This window comes from Alligator sinensis, unplaced genomic scaffold (assembly GCF_000455745.1).
Source record: "Alligator sinensis unplaced genomic scaffold, ASM45574v1 scaffold203_1, whole genome shotgun sequence".
Classification (NCBI taxonomy): domain Eukaryota; kingdom Metazoa; phylum Chordata; order Crocodylia; family Alligatoridae; genus Alligator; species Alligator sinensis.
In genome coordinates, this window is record NW_005841949.1 from 1768265 (window position 1) to 1786906 (window position 18642).

General features: G+C 46.7%; 1 protein-coding gene across 1 annotated transcript in view; it reads right to left on the minus strand.

The window, feature by feature from the left end:
* HYDIN (HYDIN, axonemal central pair apparatus protein) overlaps window positions 1–18642 on the minus strand; it is a 438260-nt gene that overhangs the window by 120545 nt on the left and 299073 nt on the right. Inside the window, 5 exon segments of the mRNA XM_025199799.1 lie at window positions 3237–3374; window positions 4147–4356; window positions 5610–5729; window positions 6863–6956; window positions 7261–7368. Of these exon segments, the coding sequence (XP_025055584.1) occupies window positions 3237–3374; window positions 4147–4356; window positions 5610–5729; window positions 6863–6956; window positions 7261–7368 (670 nt within the window).

The window sequence follows — 18642 nt, forward strand, 5'->3', positions numbered from 1 at the left end:
TTATAGCCTGGCTCTGCAGGTCCGAGAAGACTTTGGGGGCAGAGCCTCTGATGCAGATAAAAGGAGCTGCATGCCCAGGACAAGAGGGAGAAGACGTGTCGGAGGAATGCAGAAGAAGGAAGAAGGGGTAGAGAAAAGCTGGGATAGCTGCCCAGTGGGCATTTCCAGTTGCCCTGAAGAACCCCAAAGACTCACTCACCAGGACCTGTGCCTCAGCCCCATTCGGTGCGCAGTGCAGCTCGAGGGTCTGCAACCGCTGGCAAGTGGCCAGGGCACGGTGCACATATTGGGGCATGGGGCTCAGACCCTGGGAGTCACTCAAGGTGGCTCACGTCTGCAACCCCTGGCTCAGGGCCAGGTCATGAGTACAGGCAATGCAGCACAGGAAGTCCAGAAGCGGCCTGAGCCCTGTGCTGCGCAAGGGTGCCCAGGCCTCCAACCCCAGCATAAGGCAAAGTGCTGCGACATGCAGCAGTGCATGTGGCCTTAAGCTGGGCTGGCGGCAGCAGAGCTGGGTGGCAGGAAAGCCCGGGAAGGAGCAGAGCTTGACCTGGAGGACGGGAGGCAGCCTCCAGGACTGTGGAGTAATAAGTTACCCTGGAGAGGGGGTCCCCACAGGAGAGGGACCTCCAGGGTTGTGAAGGGGCACCATGTGGGCTGCTGCTGGGTGACAGGGGGGCATAGGAGTCTTTGGGGTCTCCCTCTTCTTTTCTTCCCCCTCTACCTCCTTTCCTATAGTGGTACCTTGGGAGTGGGGCCCCTGCTCTACAGGGCACCCAGGTAGTCTAAGGACTGCTTATTATATTTGTAGACTGCCTTATATTTTATGTGAATAAGTTGAAGTAATAGTTTGTATATTAATACGAGTTAAAAGGTTGCCCTGTCAATATCCTTTGTTCTGGGTTGTTCTAGTGTTCACTTGTATTTTTGAATAATAATTGGGTGTCTATGTATATATTGTGTAGGGTTTATTGTTTTGTAAGTTTGTGTGTCTGTGTCTGTCTGATTTAATTACCCTTTAATGGTTTTGTTGTAATAAAAACAACAGAAGCGGAAAGGGATCTCGGAGTTATAGTGGACTCCAAGATGAACATGAATCATCAGCGTGAAGAAACCATCAGCAAAGCTAACTGCACTTTATCATGCATTAGCAGATGCATGACAAATAGAACCAAGGAGGTGATACTTCCCCTCTATGCAGCATTGGTCAGACCGCAGTTGGAGTACTGCATCCAGTTTTGGGTGCCGTACTTCAAGAAGGATGTTGATAGACTCGAGAGGGTCCAGAGGAGGGCCACTTGTATGGTTAGGGGCTTACAGGACAAGCCCTATGAAGAGAGACTGAGGGACCTGCACCTCTTCAGCCTCTGCAAGAGGAAGCTGAGAGGTGATCTTGTGGCCACCTACAAATTCATTAGGGGGATGCAGCAAGGGATCAGAGCTGCTCTGTTCACCAGGGTGCCTTGTGGTAACAAGGAACAATGGTCACAAACTGACAGATTGCAGATTTAGGCTAGATATCAGGAAAGACTTCTTCATGGTAAGGGTGGGCAAAATTTGGAATGGGCTTCCAAGGGAGGTGGTGCTCTCCCCTACCTCGGGGGTCTTTAAGAGAAGGCGGGATAGGCATCTGGCTGGGGTCATCTGTCCCCAGCACTCTTTGCTGCCTAGGCAGGGGTTTGGACTTGGTGATCTGTTAAGGTCCCTTCTGACTCTAGTATCTATGAATAAATTTTTATATAGTTAACTAATTGATTGACTGGGCCTGACTCTCTAGGGGATGGAGGTGGCCATTGGGCTGTTGTGTCCCTCCACAGCACACTGCCCTGCCAATAATTCCCTCAATTGGAGAGGGGAGTACAAACCCACGTACACCCGGGCTACACATGGCTTAACTTCCTCCTGGTCCCTGTGACATTGCTTCCCTTAGCACAGGGACTGCTTGACAGAATAGCTGCCCCACTTGCTGGGACTACTCTGTGCATGACTCATCAGGATCCCAGACTAAGGGGAATCAATCAAAGTTACAGGCAAAGCCAGGTGAAGCAGGAATACAGGCATACTCAGATGCATGCAGATTTGGCTCTCTAAGCTAAATGAGAAGTGTGATCAGAATGCAGGAAGGCAAGAAACAAGGCAACAGAGACATGCTAAGTCTTATTTGTCCCTTCATTTCCTCTGAGCTGAAATAAACACAAGGCTTATACTTAAAATGAATGCTATAAGATGAGTACAGTTCTGATCTGCAGCTATGTGGTGTGCTTGTGTTTCTGTCAGATCCTGAAAGAGCCCTCCAGTGGCCTGGTTGTTCAGCTGTGGTGAAGAGGGGACTCAAGGATAAGCAGATGGTGAAGGAGTACTTATTGTTCCGTTACAGAGCAGGACCTGAGACTGGCTGGGACAAGCTGAGGAGCATGTCCCTGGCTGTGCTGGGAAGGAAGAGGAAACTGTGCACTCCAGTCCCAGTTTCAGCATAAATGGAAAAAAGCTTCCAGTAGTCAGGATTCAATGAGCAACCCATGCATTTGAGCTGCCTGTAGCTCCTGGCCATTTGATGATAGAGCCTCCTGCTGTGCAGAAGCCATTAAGGGAATCTATTCAGGAGTGTGTCCATTTGCTCTCAGCAGCAATAAGCTTCATTCCTCTCTCCTTGGAGCAATTACAGCCCCAGTCCCTGGCACAGCTGCCCATTGGCAGTCACCCTTGGTGTGTCCATGAGGAGGCTTCCTCAGGGAACCACTGACAAGCTCTATTGCCAGAATGAGCCGGACCTCTGGGTTAGGTTTCAACTCTTGTCAAGAGGGACCTTGACCTCTTCAGCTTCTGCAAGAGAAGGCTGAGAGGTGATATTGTGGCCATCTATAAATTCATCTGTGGGGGCAGGACAGCAAGGAACAGGAAACTCTGTTTACCAGAGCACCCCTTGGGGTAAGTAGAAACAATGGCCACAAACCGACAGAGAGCAGTTTTAGATTAGACATCGGGAAGAACTTCTTCATGGTAAGGGTGACCAGAATCTAGAATGGGCTTCCAAGGGAGGTGGGGCTCTCCCCTACCTTGGGGGTCTTTAAGAGGAGACTGGACAAGCACCTGGTTGGGGTCATCTGACCCCAGCATTCTTTCCTGCCCAGGGCAGGGGGTCAGACTCAATGATCTACAGGTCCCTTCTGACCCTAAAAATCTATTACATTTTTGAAATCCTGCCTGGACTCCACCCATTTGTCAGAGAGACTCACCACGGCAGGCAGGACAAGAGGCACTCCAGGGGGAGGGTTGTTCACAGAGGCCTGGCTGGTGTTTAGCACAGTGAAGTCAAAACCAACTTTCCCACTGTTCTTCAGTATGATTTCTGCTTCAAGGACTTGGTCAAATAGCTGAGGAGAGGACAGAGGAGGGGGAGAATCAAGACCAAAGCTTATTTTCCAGATTTGTTTCCTATGAGCTACTATCAGGGGCTCAGCTATTTTCCCCCAAAGTAAGAGCATGCACAGAGGGAATTACCACAAAGCAAATGATGTACAGTATATCCCTGCTCCCTTTTACAGCAGGGTAAATTGTTTGTATGCCTGTGCCCTATAAGACATAGGACAATCAATATGTGCTCTGCCAAAGATACAAGAGGAATATCACGTGCCTCTAAACTCCTTCTCTGATGTTGTTCTTTCCATGTAGTCATAGACAGTTGTTGATAAATAGCGGAAAACTTCAGATTTCTCAGTCTTTGAGGCTATTGTGTTTTTAATAGCACTGTTCTCTCCATTGGCAGTAGGGTGTGGCAGGGTGAGTTGGACAGGCCACATAGCTTCACGGAAAGTTTATTTTTCATTCCGTGTTGACAACCATTCGTGTCGCCTTCAACACAGATGGCACTCATCCTGCTTCATACTTTACCAGGATGGCAACACCATATTGATTGCTGAATGAAACTGTTTGACCTTCACACATTCTGCTGGAATTAATCAATGGAACTGTTTTAACTACAAGCAGCAGCAAGGAAGGGTGGGCACAGTAGTGCCCAGACATAGTGGAAGCCTATTGGATAGGGTTATGCATGTACATGGTCCACAGGTGGCACAGCTCCAGGCTATCTGCCTGGAAGGTGATGCTTCAAAGCCCAGTCCTTCTCATGGTGAAGGTGATGTGTACCTGCATCCCGTAGTTAATCTCCTTTATGTCGAACATGTAACGGACAAGGGAAGCCTCTCCGCTCAGCTTGATCTCGTAGGTAGGGCCTCCTTCCACCTCACACAGTGCTGTCGCATGGGCAGCAATATCAGCATGGCCATAAAAGCTGAATGATACCTGCTGGATGTCATTTGGTTGGAGAATTCCATAGAGAGGTAAGATGTCAAACACCTGGCAGGAGAGATGTAAGGAGACAGGATGCAGTTAAACATTTCAAAATGCAAAAATCACCAGAGAGCAGCTTTCAAAGGCCTTCATCTTTCACTTTTGCCTTTCTATGACACATCATTCTAACCTGCATGACATTTGTTTGGAGCAAGAGTCAAGCAGTACTGGGGGCATCTACATTTCCAATGGAAGGTGTATCAGACACCTTTCTGATCTCTAGCCTACATCCTCCCTGATCTTTCGTTGAAGGGAATCATGGAAAGAATAGTCTCCCTGAACACAACAATTGCATTAGTGTTAGCTGGGAGATCTCGGAGTGGGACTTCTATTCTGAAAGTCTTCATCTTTGGAATTCACTACCATTAAAGGCCATAAGAGAAGGAGAGAAAGTCCTGGGAGACCAGTACAAGATGAATGGATTCAATTCTGATTATTCCTAATATTTTTTATTTTATTCTTGTTCTGTGTGGTATTCTCTATTGAAGTGACAACATAATAGTCACTGTAGCAATTGGTATAATTTAACAGTCAATTAATAAAAAAAGGGATAAACACTGGCACCCTTACACTTTACTCAGGCAAAACTCTTACTGAAAATATATACTGAATGGAAGAAAATAACTCAGCTCAATGAAATGGAGTAAGTTGGGTTCAACAGTTGGAGGGGGAAGCTAAATAATTGATGCTAGAAACAACATGAAAATTATTAGCAGTTTTTACAAGCATGCAATGGATTCTTCACCACTTAGATTCTTTTAAAGGCTCAGTGTCTGCTCAAGTTCAGCCATAAGATAAAGGCTTGATTCAGAAATTAATTCATAAAAATTCTAGTTATGTACTATAAAAGAGGTCTCACCCTATGATTGCAATGACCCTTCAGAACTGTCAGAGCTCCATTGAAGCCAACATTCTTATAAGTTTTTATACCAGTTGAGGACCTGTCCCAGTGACTCTATATTGCATCTCAAATAATAAATCCTTAGAAAACTCCATATCTGAGATTACTTTGTTGCTTTAAGTTACATAATACTAGGAAAAGTGCAATTCAGCAGGTGTTATAAAGACTTTGAGGAGCTTAGTACCAGTTAACATGGGTTATTACAAAGATAAGCATCATAAAGCATGTGACCAAGCACAGTTTGTATGGCTGCTGTGTATGACAGGGTATAACTCCTGGGTATGACTCCCACTGCTGGTTTAAAGTCATAAGTGACACACAAAAAAAAGTGAGAGAACAGTTTTAAATCTTTCCTTACTTCTTCCACTCCAGTGGTGAGCAGTTCCTCTGGTTCCTCCAAACACAGTGATTCATCGAGCTCCACTGGACTCCGAGTCAGAGAAACACCGTCTAACTCTTTGACACCACAAGTTAACAACTGGGGAAGAAGCAGCACAAGCTATAGACAGCAAACCACCACTCCTAATCATGAACCTGCCCCTTTCTTTTGACAACAGTGACTAAAACTATTCTACTTCATGTTGGGTTTTCTTTGAACACAATCTCCATATTGATGTTACACACACACAAGGCTGCCATATCAACAGGCAAAGGCCTCAAGCACAGATACAGGGAAGTATATGCATGAACACACCTAGGAATGTCTGGGTTAATCAAGAGGGTCAGTTAGGTTCCTACTTACACTTTTACATATGCATTTACCTGGTTTATGTGTGCAACCAGCATAATGAAGCAGGCAGCAGTTTATGCACTGCAGGACTGTATTTGCAAACTTGGGAGTAATATCTCTGCAGCCACAGAGCATCATTTTTCCAAAAGGAAAACATTCTTATGTAAGAGGCAAAGATGTCTGTGGGTGAAATCTTTTATTGGACCAATTGCATGGTTGGAATAAACTTAGACAAGCTTTCAAGGTAGTGCATTCTTCTTCAGGTCCTGACATTCACTTTTTAAGGGTATATAGAGCAAGGAAACAATTTTCTCAAACAATAAAATCAATGTCTAAAGAAGCACTTTGAACAGCAAAGGTCAGAGAACTAGGGAAAAAATTTTGAAGAGCTAACTGTAAGAATGTAGTAAGTGACAGTGTTTGTAACTATTGGCAAAGTGTCAATCTATAAATGAACCTGCTGGCTGTTTGTACATCACTACTCTAGATGGATAATGGCATGGGTGGAAAAGGTATTAGGTATATAAGCAGGCAATTCTAGCCAAGTTTCTGCAGTGGAGTGACACTTGTAGGTTCATGTTTGGTATGGATTGCTTTGGAAAGGACTGGGAAGGTAGAAGCTACATGTAAACCAGGGAAAGGGGCTGTAACTGCTTTGAAAGGTATTACATAGATATATCTCTACCTTCATGTACAGAAACTTGGTTAGTGGGCAAGAGAAGTAGGATTTTCAAAAGTGCACTTCATTGGTATAATAGTCAAATGGAAGTTTTACCACTGACTTCTGAGGAGTCACACAGCTATAACAATACTGAGTACTTTTGAAACAAGCAAGTGAAGAATATGAAGGATCCATGAAAAACATGTAGAGAAATGGCTACCTTTATTTCTGTGGAAGCTGTCCTATTCGCTGGCTCTCTGGGAGACATCTCTTCTTCATTTGCACTGTTAGGGTGCTTCTTCATACCTGTATCTCTGGAATTTCCAGTTAAGCATGAGAAAACAAAGTAAGTAGCAGGGGGAGCTTTGTTTTTTTTGCCAAGTCTCCCAAAAATGCACTCATCCCACAGCCCCACTAAAGGGAAGAGGGACTGTGCTGCCATAGGCATCTACCACTTGCACCATCTATATGTTAAGAAAGGCTGACTGCCTCACCCACATCCTCAGCCCTGACCTTGTTCCTAGAAAGACAGTTGAAATCACTGCTGTAGTACAGCAGAGCCCTCCCTGAGCATTCAGTCTCCTTTATACTCTTGAGGCTGGTGCTTACTGTACAAACCTCACAAAGTTGCCAGCATGTTCAGGAGCTGGCTGCGGCTCTGCCTGGGCTTCTTGCTCAGTTGTTGGTTCAAGCTCAATGAGAGACTTATGTCCTGCAGGGCTGAACCTGAAAAGCAAAGCTGGACTTAAGCATGACCAGGTCCTGAAAGTGTTTACACTGGAGGCAGAGCACCCTGATCTAAATGCCCCTTCAATCCATTTTCTCCAGCACAGTCCTTTCCAAGAAGGGGCACCTGGAGGGGTGAGCTTGTCTGTAGGTAGGTCATGTGCATCCCAGTGCATATTCTGATGAAACTGAGTGACGGAGGCAGCACATCCAAGTACTTAAGGCTGCAAAGAGGAGGCAACTCATTCTGCACCTCAAGAGTGCAAATATGGTGTGAAAAATGTTAACTGTACTGCATTTGATTGCAGTGAGGAATTAAAAGGGAAAGACACTGACTTACTGATGGACAGTAAAAACGTTGAAAAAGTGGGGGAAAGGCATGTTAAAAATGTGATCCTCTTGCCTCACTACAAACAGCTACTTCGGAAAACGAAGCAGCAAAGCATTTTCTGTGGAATAAAAACAATCATGCAAGCAGGGTATGCATGCACAAATATAGGAGCAACAGCCACTCCTTGAAGGTCACAATCCAATAACCTTGACATCCCACGTGACATATGAACACTCAGTTACCCAAGTCATGCAGCTGCATTGCAGCTACATCTCTCTCTGTTAAGGATAAGCACTTCTCAGGATTTTAGTGGCATTGCAGAGCAGCCTGTTTATAATTAGATCCAATTAGCAATACACTATTGCTGTGACTTTTCTCAACCTGAAGGCCCCTGGCATTAAAACCATGAAAATTATTTCCTGTAGGTATCTGTGGCTGGATCTAGACTACTCTTTTATCCCTAAAATTTCATACCACAGCTAGCAAAGAGACCATTCCCTCTACAATTGCAATGGTCTGAACTTTACTATACACAGGCTACTGCCGATGCCTTCCAACCATGTTGACTAAGTCTCCTAAGAGCAGGCATAGACAGGTTGGCAGTAAAAGACTGGCAGTTCACAGAGCCTTGTTTCTATTAAAGAGAACCACTATTAAGATACGATTGCAGTAGCTACAATGGGAAACCACAGACAGATAGTTCTAGCATAGAACAGGCTTCTGAGAACAAGAAACATCAAGGCAACAGCTCCCAGCTGAAGCTTTACAACCTAATTACTGATCAGTGTTAGCCAGGGGCAGATGTAACACCAACCGTTGGAAATGATTTGGACACTAAGATTTGGTCTTATCAGATCCACAGACCCTGATCTGACTGTATCTGCAACCTTAGCACAGTACAGATGGCATCATGATGTTAAAGATGTGACATGTGCATCTTAAACTCAACCTCTTCACACAACAGTCCCTCACATTGAATCGTAGTAAGACAGCCCTTTTTAACTACATGAACTTACAAAATATACAAGCTACATAGTGGTTAAGGCTGGTCCAGCCAGCCATTGGGAACTTGTGGCGGCTAGAAGCCCCCACAGGTGCTAAGGGGGCTGGGGGTAACCCCGAGAGCCCCCACAGTAAACAAACACTCCCCCCCACACCCTACAGAATTTACCTTTAGGGGTGCGTCCGGAGCTGGAACTGGAGCCGTGGCTGCACGAGCCGGCATTAAGCCAGCTCTTTAAACAGCTGCTCCCGAGGTGGGGCAGTGTGGAGCTAATGGCGGTGGCTAAGGACGCTGCTGCGAGAAGTTTAAAAATCCCACTGGAAGCCGGCAGAGGGGGCGAGAGAGGGAGAGAGCCAGCGGGGAGCACGCCAGGCAGGTGGTGAGTCTGGAGGCTGGCAGGAGCATCGCTGCAGGCGCTGCGCCCGCACCTAAGGCAGGGGGAGCAGTGTCCTGCACCAGGCTGGAGATGGTCAATCCCCAGCTGCCTGAATTTCAAAGCTTATAGAAGCGTCCCTCTCCCTTGGACAGAGGACACCAGATGACGGGAGCCCAGCCCTCTGGCACCAGGGTCTGAGGCTCCAGATGCCTTAACATCCAGGCAACTGGACGGTGCCAAAGCTGATGCCTGACCCCTTAGTAAAGGGGCTTACAGGGAATGGCGGAACAACGAGAGCAACACCCAAGCAGTTGGCGAGCGGATGGGGTGTAGGGGAGGTGGAGCCCTGAGGAACAGCGTGGCACGAATGTGAGTACCACTGTCACTGGGACACCCGAGAAAAGGAGCACCACTGAACCTCTCTTTTCACTCAGTAACAACAAATTGTGGCAGGTGAGTTGAGGGGTACTCCGGTAAAGGGGGGGCGGTATGATACTCACAGCGCCCACTAGAAATGCCACAGAACTATTTATTCAGGTTTTCCCCCTCTGATTATAAAATACTTGGGACTAGATCATTCGTTTTCAAGAACATTGTTGTTATTTGGAATTGTTCAGTAACTGATATACCGGATATACCTATTGGAACCTGGTTAAGAGCTTTTAAAATTCTCAAAAGTACCCAAGTGATTTAGGAGCCCAATTTCCATTTTTAAAAGCAATATGACTTATGTTTACGTGATAAACTTCCCAACTCTGTGTCCTCAAGTGCCCTGGACAGTGTAGCTACATCTGCACAGCACTACAGGTGGGTTAATCTCTACTGTCATTCAGCCTGCAATAAAAGGAGGCATGAATCCGTCTGAACTGAGATGCAGCTCAGACATCCTGCATGTGACAGTGAAAACTTCCTTTCACTTTTTGCCCAGCCTCAGTCCTTTTGGTTGACTTTATCTTCTGTTCACCCAGGCTAGGAACAGACATTCACAAAGCCTGAGCCTGAATTGATTCAATCTTTGCAAGTTAGTCTAACCTGGCTAGGCCAAACCAGTTTGTAAATACAAAGACATTCCCTCTGGACTGAAGAAATGCAGGCACATGCCTGCAGTGGCTCATGCTAGAAGCTGGGGGGGGGGGGGCACTAGAGAAGCCCTCCCTTCCCTTCCTCAGTGCTGAGCTGAGGGTGGGGGGGATGTGGCCAGGCCCTAGCAGGATGCTCTGATTAGGGAGGGGTTCCCCCCTTGCTGTTTCTGACCAGAAAGGGAGCCAGCAGACAGCTGATAACACAGCGTTTAGCACCGCATCAAGAAAACAAAAGCCTCTCTCATTAGTTCAAGCTCTTTTTAAATAGCTTTCTCCAAGGAAGGACTGGAGGGACGTTACCAGCTGACCTGACCTGTTGATTAGCTTGAAAAAGCCCTAAAGACACTGTCCTGTCTGCCTTACACAGACACCTCTCAACATTAGCTACCATAGCACATCCTGGCTACGGTCCATGCTGTGGGAGAGAGGAGTGAGGGAATCCATGCTTGAGCAGGGAGAGGTGGGGGTGGGGTGGGACAGGGGAAGCCAGTCAGATGCTGCTGTTCCTGCAGTCTGTGCCGGAACTCCAGCCAGGAAGCAGAGGGGCAGGGCCAGCCCTGTTCTGGAGTAGAGAGCCCTGTCCAGGGCTGCAAAGCATCTGGAATGTCGGGAGATACTGGTTTAAGTTAAACCAGGAAGGGGTCTAGGACAAACATTGCATCAACCAGTTTGACCCCAATGAGTTAAGTCTGATACTACATTCAACCAGGCTTATCTCAAACTGGTTTAATCCATTTTCAAACTGGTTTATGTGCACTGAACATCTCTTCTGTTACAGGTTTAAACCAGTTTCTGATCACTTAAACTAGTTTATGTATAATGTCTGTCCCTAGCCCTAGAGTGAAACTGTCAGAGGGTGAAACTTGATCCTGTGCAGGGGACCAGCATAAAGCCCATGAGCTACCAAGTCAAAGGATTTCTGTGGGATTTGAGGTACAAAGGCTGTACAAACAGGAATGAGCGTTACCTAAATACAGCCCAATATTGGCAAATCGGGTTTCTTCAAAATTATGCACCTAGATCCATATGCAGGTGTCGAGACAAGTAGTCTTGATTTCTCTACAGACCTAACTATATAGGTGCTTAGTTAGGTGTCTACTTAAGGATTTGGGTGCTGAATTCCAGGCCCCTATGTTGGAACATTTTGTTTCTTGCTGTTTTGTTACAACCACATCACTGGCTGCAATGCATTTTAATGACGGAACACCACTGCTGGTCTAAGAGCTTCTTGTAATAAATACTGCAGGTTATAACAACCCATAGGGGAGTTAAACCCTTGAGATGGAAAATCTATAACCATTTATTAAATTACCCCCAGGTTTATACAACAGCTTAAGGCAACTTCATGGGACCACAGTGCCTACATAATAACAATATCTTTCATTCTAAAGTAGAAGTCTTCTGGGACACAGTGCTGGAAGATAATATGATTAGTAATTTCTGCTAAGGAGAAGCACAAAGCACTAAGTAACTTTTACTAGAGGAAAAAAAATTAATAACAAGACATGAAACACAAAATGTATTGGAATGAGATCATCCTTAGGACATGGACAGGGGCCAAAGCAAATCTGCCTTATCATTGGCAAATAAGACAATAAACTTCATGGTGCTGAAACACAGGACACTGTTGTTTTATAAAAGGAAAAGGGATAAAAAGATATAAAAGGTAGAGAGAATATCGGGGTCAAATTCCCAGAACCCGATTCAGTCCTTAGACAACTTGGTCATTAAAATTAATTGGAGTTTTGCCTGAGTGTCAGGAATTGGTCCAAAAAAGAGAAGATCCAGTGGTGGAAAGAAAGAAAGGCTATATCTATAGTGTATCACCACTGCACTGGCAGGGAGCTGTTTTTGAATTTGCCTCCTTCCCATTCCCATTCCCATATTCCAAAGCTGCTCAGGCGAGGCTTTCCGCAGCTTTGGAGACTTCTGTCTTCAGTGTGCATAAGAATGACCAGAGAGGGTGTCCCAGAGCAAATTCACTGCCATATTTCTGCATTTGGTGCATGTGAGCAGTAACTGTGAGGCAGGATGTATTTGAGGCCCTTTCTGGGAGAGCTGGCATACAGTGTAGACATGCACACAAAAGCTTATCAGTTTTTAAAGGGGTTCATCGCTTCTGAACTCTGTAAGAGATTCATGGTTTTCAGGCTGGCGTTCCCTAAGATCCTCTTTGCTGCTCTTTCCTAGCACTCCTCTTTTGCTCCGTCTTTACATGCCAAACATCATACTGCTCTATAGCCTTTCTGAGGAAAAGATGGAAAAGGATGGATGAGAGAAAGGCTGCTCCAGAGAAACAAGGGATTCTGCTAGTTATTGACATTAGCACAGGACTGAGGAACAACTGGGTGCAGCGCCCTCCTTTGCTATAGACTTCTCGTGTGAACTTGAGTAAACACATAGGGCCAGCTCTCCATCATTCTCATAGGTGACTAGACAGGATACAGGTGGTATTTAGGGCTCTGCAAAACAGCACCGTTTCATTTTGACTTCTGTTTCCACAGGACAGTGCTTTGTTTCAAGTTTTGTTTTGTTTCAAAAGCACTGTTCTGTTTTGTTTCGTTGAAAAGGTTTTGCTGTTTCAATGATGTTTTGCCCATAGGCTATAATGGGGAAACACAAAACTGCCTATACCTTTGTCATTTCTTGCCTGATTCAGATGAAACTTGCAGAGACGGTAGCCTCTTCTGAGGCCATGGAGCCTGCCATGTTACAAGGAGATACATGTAGGGGTTTCTGGGAAATGGAACCTCAAAGTCTTGAAAGCAAAACTCATGTCACATATGTTAAGGCACAGCAGGGTGAAAACAGCAGAAATGCTAGCCCCTGCTGAGGCCATGAAGCCTGCCAGGTTTCAAGGAGATAGGTGCAGGGGTTTCTGAGAAACTGCACCTCAGGCTACTGACAAGCAAAACTTGTGACATATGACTGTGTGTGTTAAGGTGCAGTGGGGTGAAAACTGTAGGCATGGTAGCCCCTTCTGAGGCTGTAAAGCCTGCCAGGTTTCAAGGAGATAGGTGCAGGGGTTTCTTGGAAACTACACATCAAACTTTTCAGAGCAAAACTCGTGTCACTTGTAAGTGTGAAGGCACAGAGAAAGCTCAGTTCAAACAATGCCTTTTATGCAGTTTTTCCATCCCTCCCCCAGAGCACTGGGATTAGAAGGGACCTCAGGGAAGGTCAGCTACAGAGTCAATGTGAGAGCAGCCCTTCCCCCACTCTTCTCCCTCCCTCTCCTTAGTTTCTCCTTAGCTGCAAGCAAGCCCAGCTTTGAAACTTGAAACATTCTGAAACTTTCAAAACATTTTGGCTGCCCTTGTTTCGTTTCAAGGCTCTTTTGAAGCCTTTCGTTTAGTTTCAATTTAGCTGTTTCAAGCTCAAAATGAGCTGAAACTGTCGAAACGAAACAGCCAGCAAAATTTCGCACAGCCCTAGTATTTAGGTACCTGGATCATTAAGCTCCATCACTTTATTACAAAAAAGATGCAGAGGCTCCTACTTTTTGCCTACTGTACATGCTTAGCAGTAATCCAGATCATGCACTGTGGGCGTGTCTACGCATGCACTGATCTGGGATCAGTTTACTTGTGAGTAAGCTATTCACGAGTAAACGCTCCAGGGCAAGCGTCTACACATTCAGGAAAGTGGGAGCAGATAATGGCAGCAAACTGCTCCTGCTTCCTGGGGCCCTGCAATGGGCCCCTGCTGCCACCAAGGGGAGCGCTAAGCTCCCCTTGAGTGCTAGCCCAGGGGCTGGCAGGGAGCACTGGGCCAGAATACAGCTGTCTCCTGGCTGTGGTTGGGACATTACACCCTGCCCCCTAGGGCTGCCTGATGCAGGGGTGGGGACAATGTCCCCCTGCCCCAGGAACAGAGAGCTCCTGGCCCTGGCTCCCTAATCAGGGGTAGGGGACTTGGAAAGAGCTGCAGGGGAAATTTGTGTCTAAGGTGCTTGCTGAACACTCTGTGAGGATTAGACCAGGTGTTTCTTGTTGTTTGTTTATGTATGGAGCTGCATGTTGCCACTATGAGTTTAGTTAAAGTAAAAGATTAGTGAGGCCTTGAAAGTAGTGAGGCCTTGTATGTAGTGGCACAGTTAAAATTAACCTTATCAGACAAATGCAAAGGCTTGTACTGCTATTGGTCAGTCATAAGGAAAGTTTGTGAGTGGCTGAGAGTCAACAGCGTAGATCTGAAGTTATAAATTGGTTAGCACATCCAGACATTATCAGAAGAAAGACGCAGCATTGTAAGAGAAGCTACTAATTTAGAAATTAGCTGCTGACCTGGATTTGGTGGGCCAGTGGATCTCGAGGAGCCCAAGGACTGAATACCAGAGTCCTTCCCAGTACCCCTCGGACAGTGCAGATCGAGGATGCCCGACTTCGCTGAGCTTTATAGAAGAGGAACTTGTCGTACATCAGGCATCAGAGGGGACTGCCAATAAGTTGCCGATGTGAATTGTTATTGTCTGTCATTGTTGTCTTGTTATACTATGCATAGTTGTGTGTTTGTTAAGTCAGTAAACCTTTCTTACCTTTTACTCCCAACCACTGTCTCAATCCTGAACCCTTCTGCTGGCAACTGGGACATAAATTGGTGTCACAAACAGGATTGAGAGCCTCTGGTCCGAAAAGAAAGGTCAGAATGGAGGGAGTTGGGTGGGCCCTGTTGGTGGCTTTGCTTAAGGAAGTGACAAGGAAGGAGAATCCCGGGTGGGATAAGGATAGGTTGAGGCCTGCCTTGAGTGACCCGGGAACCGTACCCAATCACTGGGCTAGGTTTGCCGCTGCTGCCTGGGGCAAGCCCAAGAAGGGGTGCCTGTCATGGCTGCTGGCCACCTGCCTACAGTTAGGGGCCAAAAAGAATGCCCAGCTCCGGGAAAAGGTCACCCGGCTGAGTAAGGAGTTGGAGGACATGAAGGATTCCAACAGTGTGACATGTGAGGCTGCGCCAGCTGCCCAGAGTCACTTGGAGACATTAGAATGGAGGGAAGGAAAAATTATGATCACGTGCGTGGTTGCTTCCCTCCAGAAGAGGGCGCAGTTAATGCAGGCTGTGGAGCCCCCCTTCGAGAAGGTGTGACAGTACCTCCATGGCGAGAAACTGGAAGCTGAGCTCCGGGAAAATCACGGGGAGGGATGGATGAAGGGAAGAAGATTGATGATGAGCCTGGTGCCGAACTGCCTCCATATGTCCCTGCCCAGAGAGAGGAGCTCAGCCAGACATTCCTCGTAGTGGTGACTCGCTCAGGGCCACAAGTGGGGAATCCCTGAACAGAACTGCGCTCCTTTACCCATGTGGAGACTCGAGATATACAGAAGCAGCATAAGTCCAAGCCAGGAGAGCCAGTGATAGATTGGCTAGTTCGAATGTATAGTGAAGGGGCCTCTGCAATATCACTGAGGCGGCCCAACTCGTCCTGTGCCCCGAGCTCCAGTTAAATCAGTTTGCAGGTGATGAAAATGTTACTTTGCTTTCTGCTGCACTACAGGTGACCACCGCCTGTTATGGTAATACGGAAGAAGAAGAGGCTGTCCACTGCTTGTATCAGTTAGCACTAACTGAAATCATTCGTGCAAGAGTTTGGACTCGCACGCCAGATGCAGAAGTCATGACAGCACCGTTGTGGAGGAGGTTTTGCTGACAAGCAACAACAGAGTGCACCTCAGCCCTGTTGGCCTTGGAGCCAGAGGCGGTGAATCACCCGGTAAGAAATGCTATTCGGCAATTAGTGCAGCTTCTACCCATTTTGCAGAAGCCAGGGCTTGCCAAGCTGACAAAAACCACCAAGGCCATGGTGGTGGCCTCAGAGAAAGACAAACCCCCTGACCCCCCCGAATTGTTGGAAAAAGCCGGGGAAGGCCAGCCCAAGACTTCGCGAGCAAGAATGTGGAAAGACTTGTTAGCTGCCGGTTTCAATAAGGTGCAAATCGATGGACTGCCCACCAATGTCCTGCAAGGGCTGTGGGCTAAACACAGCAGCGAAGGGGCAAGCCCGAAAGCAGAGCCTTCTGTGCTGCCAGCAGTGTCACCAGAGGGATTCTCTGCCTGAGGGCGGAACTGTCAACATTTTCCCAGGCACATGTGGGGCCACCAGCCTTTACCTCCCCTGATCGTGTGGCCTAGGAAGTCCGGCCAGCCTGACCCCCAAGGAAAGGGGATATCATGGGGGCGGTATTGGGCTGGGGACCAGTATCTAAAGTTAATATTGGCCCCTTAATTCAGATACCTGTACAAATTCAATTAAGTAAAAGTGAGAAGTCAATCAATATGCTATTGGACACAGGTGCCCAGATCTGCATTTTAGATTCCATGGAATCATGGTCGGAGACACTAGACGATCTGGACATCTTGTCCAAGCGACCTTCGTGCTACCTAATGGCTCTAAGGTAACAGCAGTAGCAGTAATACTTAAAGGGGGACCAAGCTTACTGGGACTTAATGTACTAAGAGGACAGCGTGCCAATGTGATTTCATAGGCCCCCTCCCTTGAACTTCCCGGAAGCGACAGTATGTGTTTGTAGCCGTAGAAGTTATCACGGGAATAACGCTAGCCCGCGCCTCAGCAAGAGCTACTGCCCAGGACACTTGCGCGGCACTGGAAACTGCCAACTGTGTATCCATCACCCATAGAACTAGAGTGATAATGGCCCTCACTTCCGCAATCATCTTGTGTATGACTAGAGCGTGAAACATGGCATGTTATAGACATATCACATCCCATACCATCCGCAATCTAACAGATTGATAGAGCAAGCCAGTGGTATCCTCAAATACAGTTTGCGGCTGGCTGCTGGCCCAGCTCTTAAGGACTGGGACTTGCACCTGGATCAAGCTATCAATTGGGCTAATAACTGACCTTGTTCGGGAGCTAGCCCCATGCAACAGGCCTTTGGATTGGGTGGTCCCTGTGATCCAGCAGTAAAGTGACCTAGGGGTGGTGACCCGGGAAAGCTTCAAGCAGGAGATCGAGTAGTAGTAAAGCATCCTCAGGGAGATAAATAGGAGGGGACACTATTGGCAAAAGGTATGCATTATACATGGTGGGTATTTAAGTCAGGTTAATTTAACGGGAGCCAAGCTCCTTGTTGTCTTATTCCTACAGATTGGACCTGTCCACTTATGTGGCCATAGTCATTCCTAATTAAGCCTGCCACAAAGACGAGTCCTGTTCTATCACCTGTCTGAATCAGCTAGCACCATAAAGTGGTATACTGTTATAACTGTATTCTTCTTACTAATGCCTTATTGCGTTTCTTGGTTAGGGTGTGTCTACTATCCTTATTACCTAGATATTAATGAACTTGCTCCTGAAGATCTAAAGAAGTGGCCTGACCCTGAAGAGCATACCCCAGAAATGCGCTCAGATGACCTTCACATAGTCCAGCCGCAGTATCCATATTAGAAGAAACCCGCCACCCCAGAGCAAGTGAAATCCTGGTCTCTGAGTAAAAGAAACAGAATAGTTGACTGGCAAAGTGGTAACCGTCAGTGCACCTGTGGCACCAGTTATTATCTTGGGTACATCCCCTACCTGAAGGTTGGAATGACTAACTGTGGGAGGGGAGGTAATTGTTGTAGCTCTGCTCATTTATGAGTTTGTTGTTACATACTTCCTGAAGAAGATCCCATTGAGCTCAACGCACCTGAGTCGTGCCCCCAGTAGTGCATTCTGCAGCTGTTCAGCCTCTTGAGCCACTGCGTTCATAGGAAAATCTACCCCCTCCCATTCCTATGGCTGACAACACTCTCCAGTAATGGTGTGAAGCCCACCAGGTGGGAAGGCACACTACAGGTTAGAACAAAGTTATTACATAGTTTATAAATTATACCTACACAGAGGCGTGGTGAAATGGTACCCACTTTAATACAACTAGAAGGAAGTTGTATCCGCAAGTCTCCATCACTTATCCCCATCCTTTTATACCAATAAGATTTCTAAAGCAAATTAGTGCTATGATTCTGCCAGGGCAATGCCGTTTCACCAACCCGGTACAACATCGTCCCCATGAGCGACAGAGGGAACTCTTTCGCTGTCTGGGAGGTGAAGCATAGTTATGGGCTCCCAAGGAGGAAGGATAAACATAATCTGTAAGAAAATGGGGTGTTCACTATTGTCTCTGGCCGTTCCCCCCCGGGAGGCCCCAACACCACCCGTGTATAACTCCACACCCTGGTGGAGGTCACAAGTTAAAATCCCAACCCTCCTAAATGCTTCATTGTTCATTGCCCAGGTATTGTTCAGACTGGAACAATGGTATGTCCAAGCTACCTTTCCAAACTGTTCAGCATTCACCAGAAGCCCATGTAGCTGAGGGGTTACTTAAGTGGGAATGGCCAACCATTTTCCATTCCACGAATACAGTTGGGTCCCACAAATGAAGAGATGCTCCAGGTTATCTTTAGGATGGACTTAACTCGGCTATAAATGTATGGAACTTAGATAAGTCCCAGAAAAATACTAAAGGAGTAGCCAATC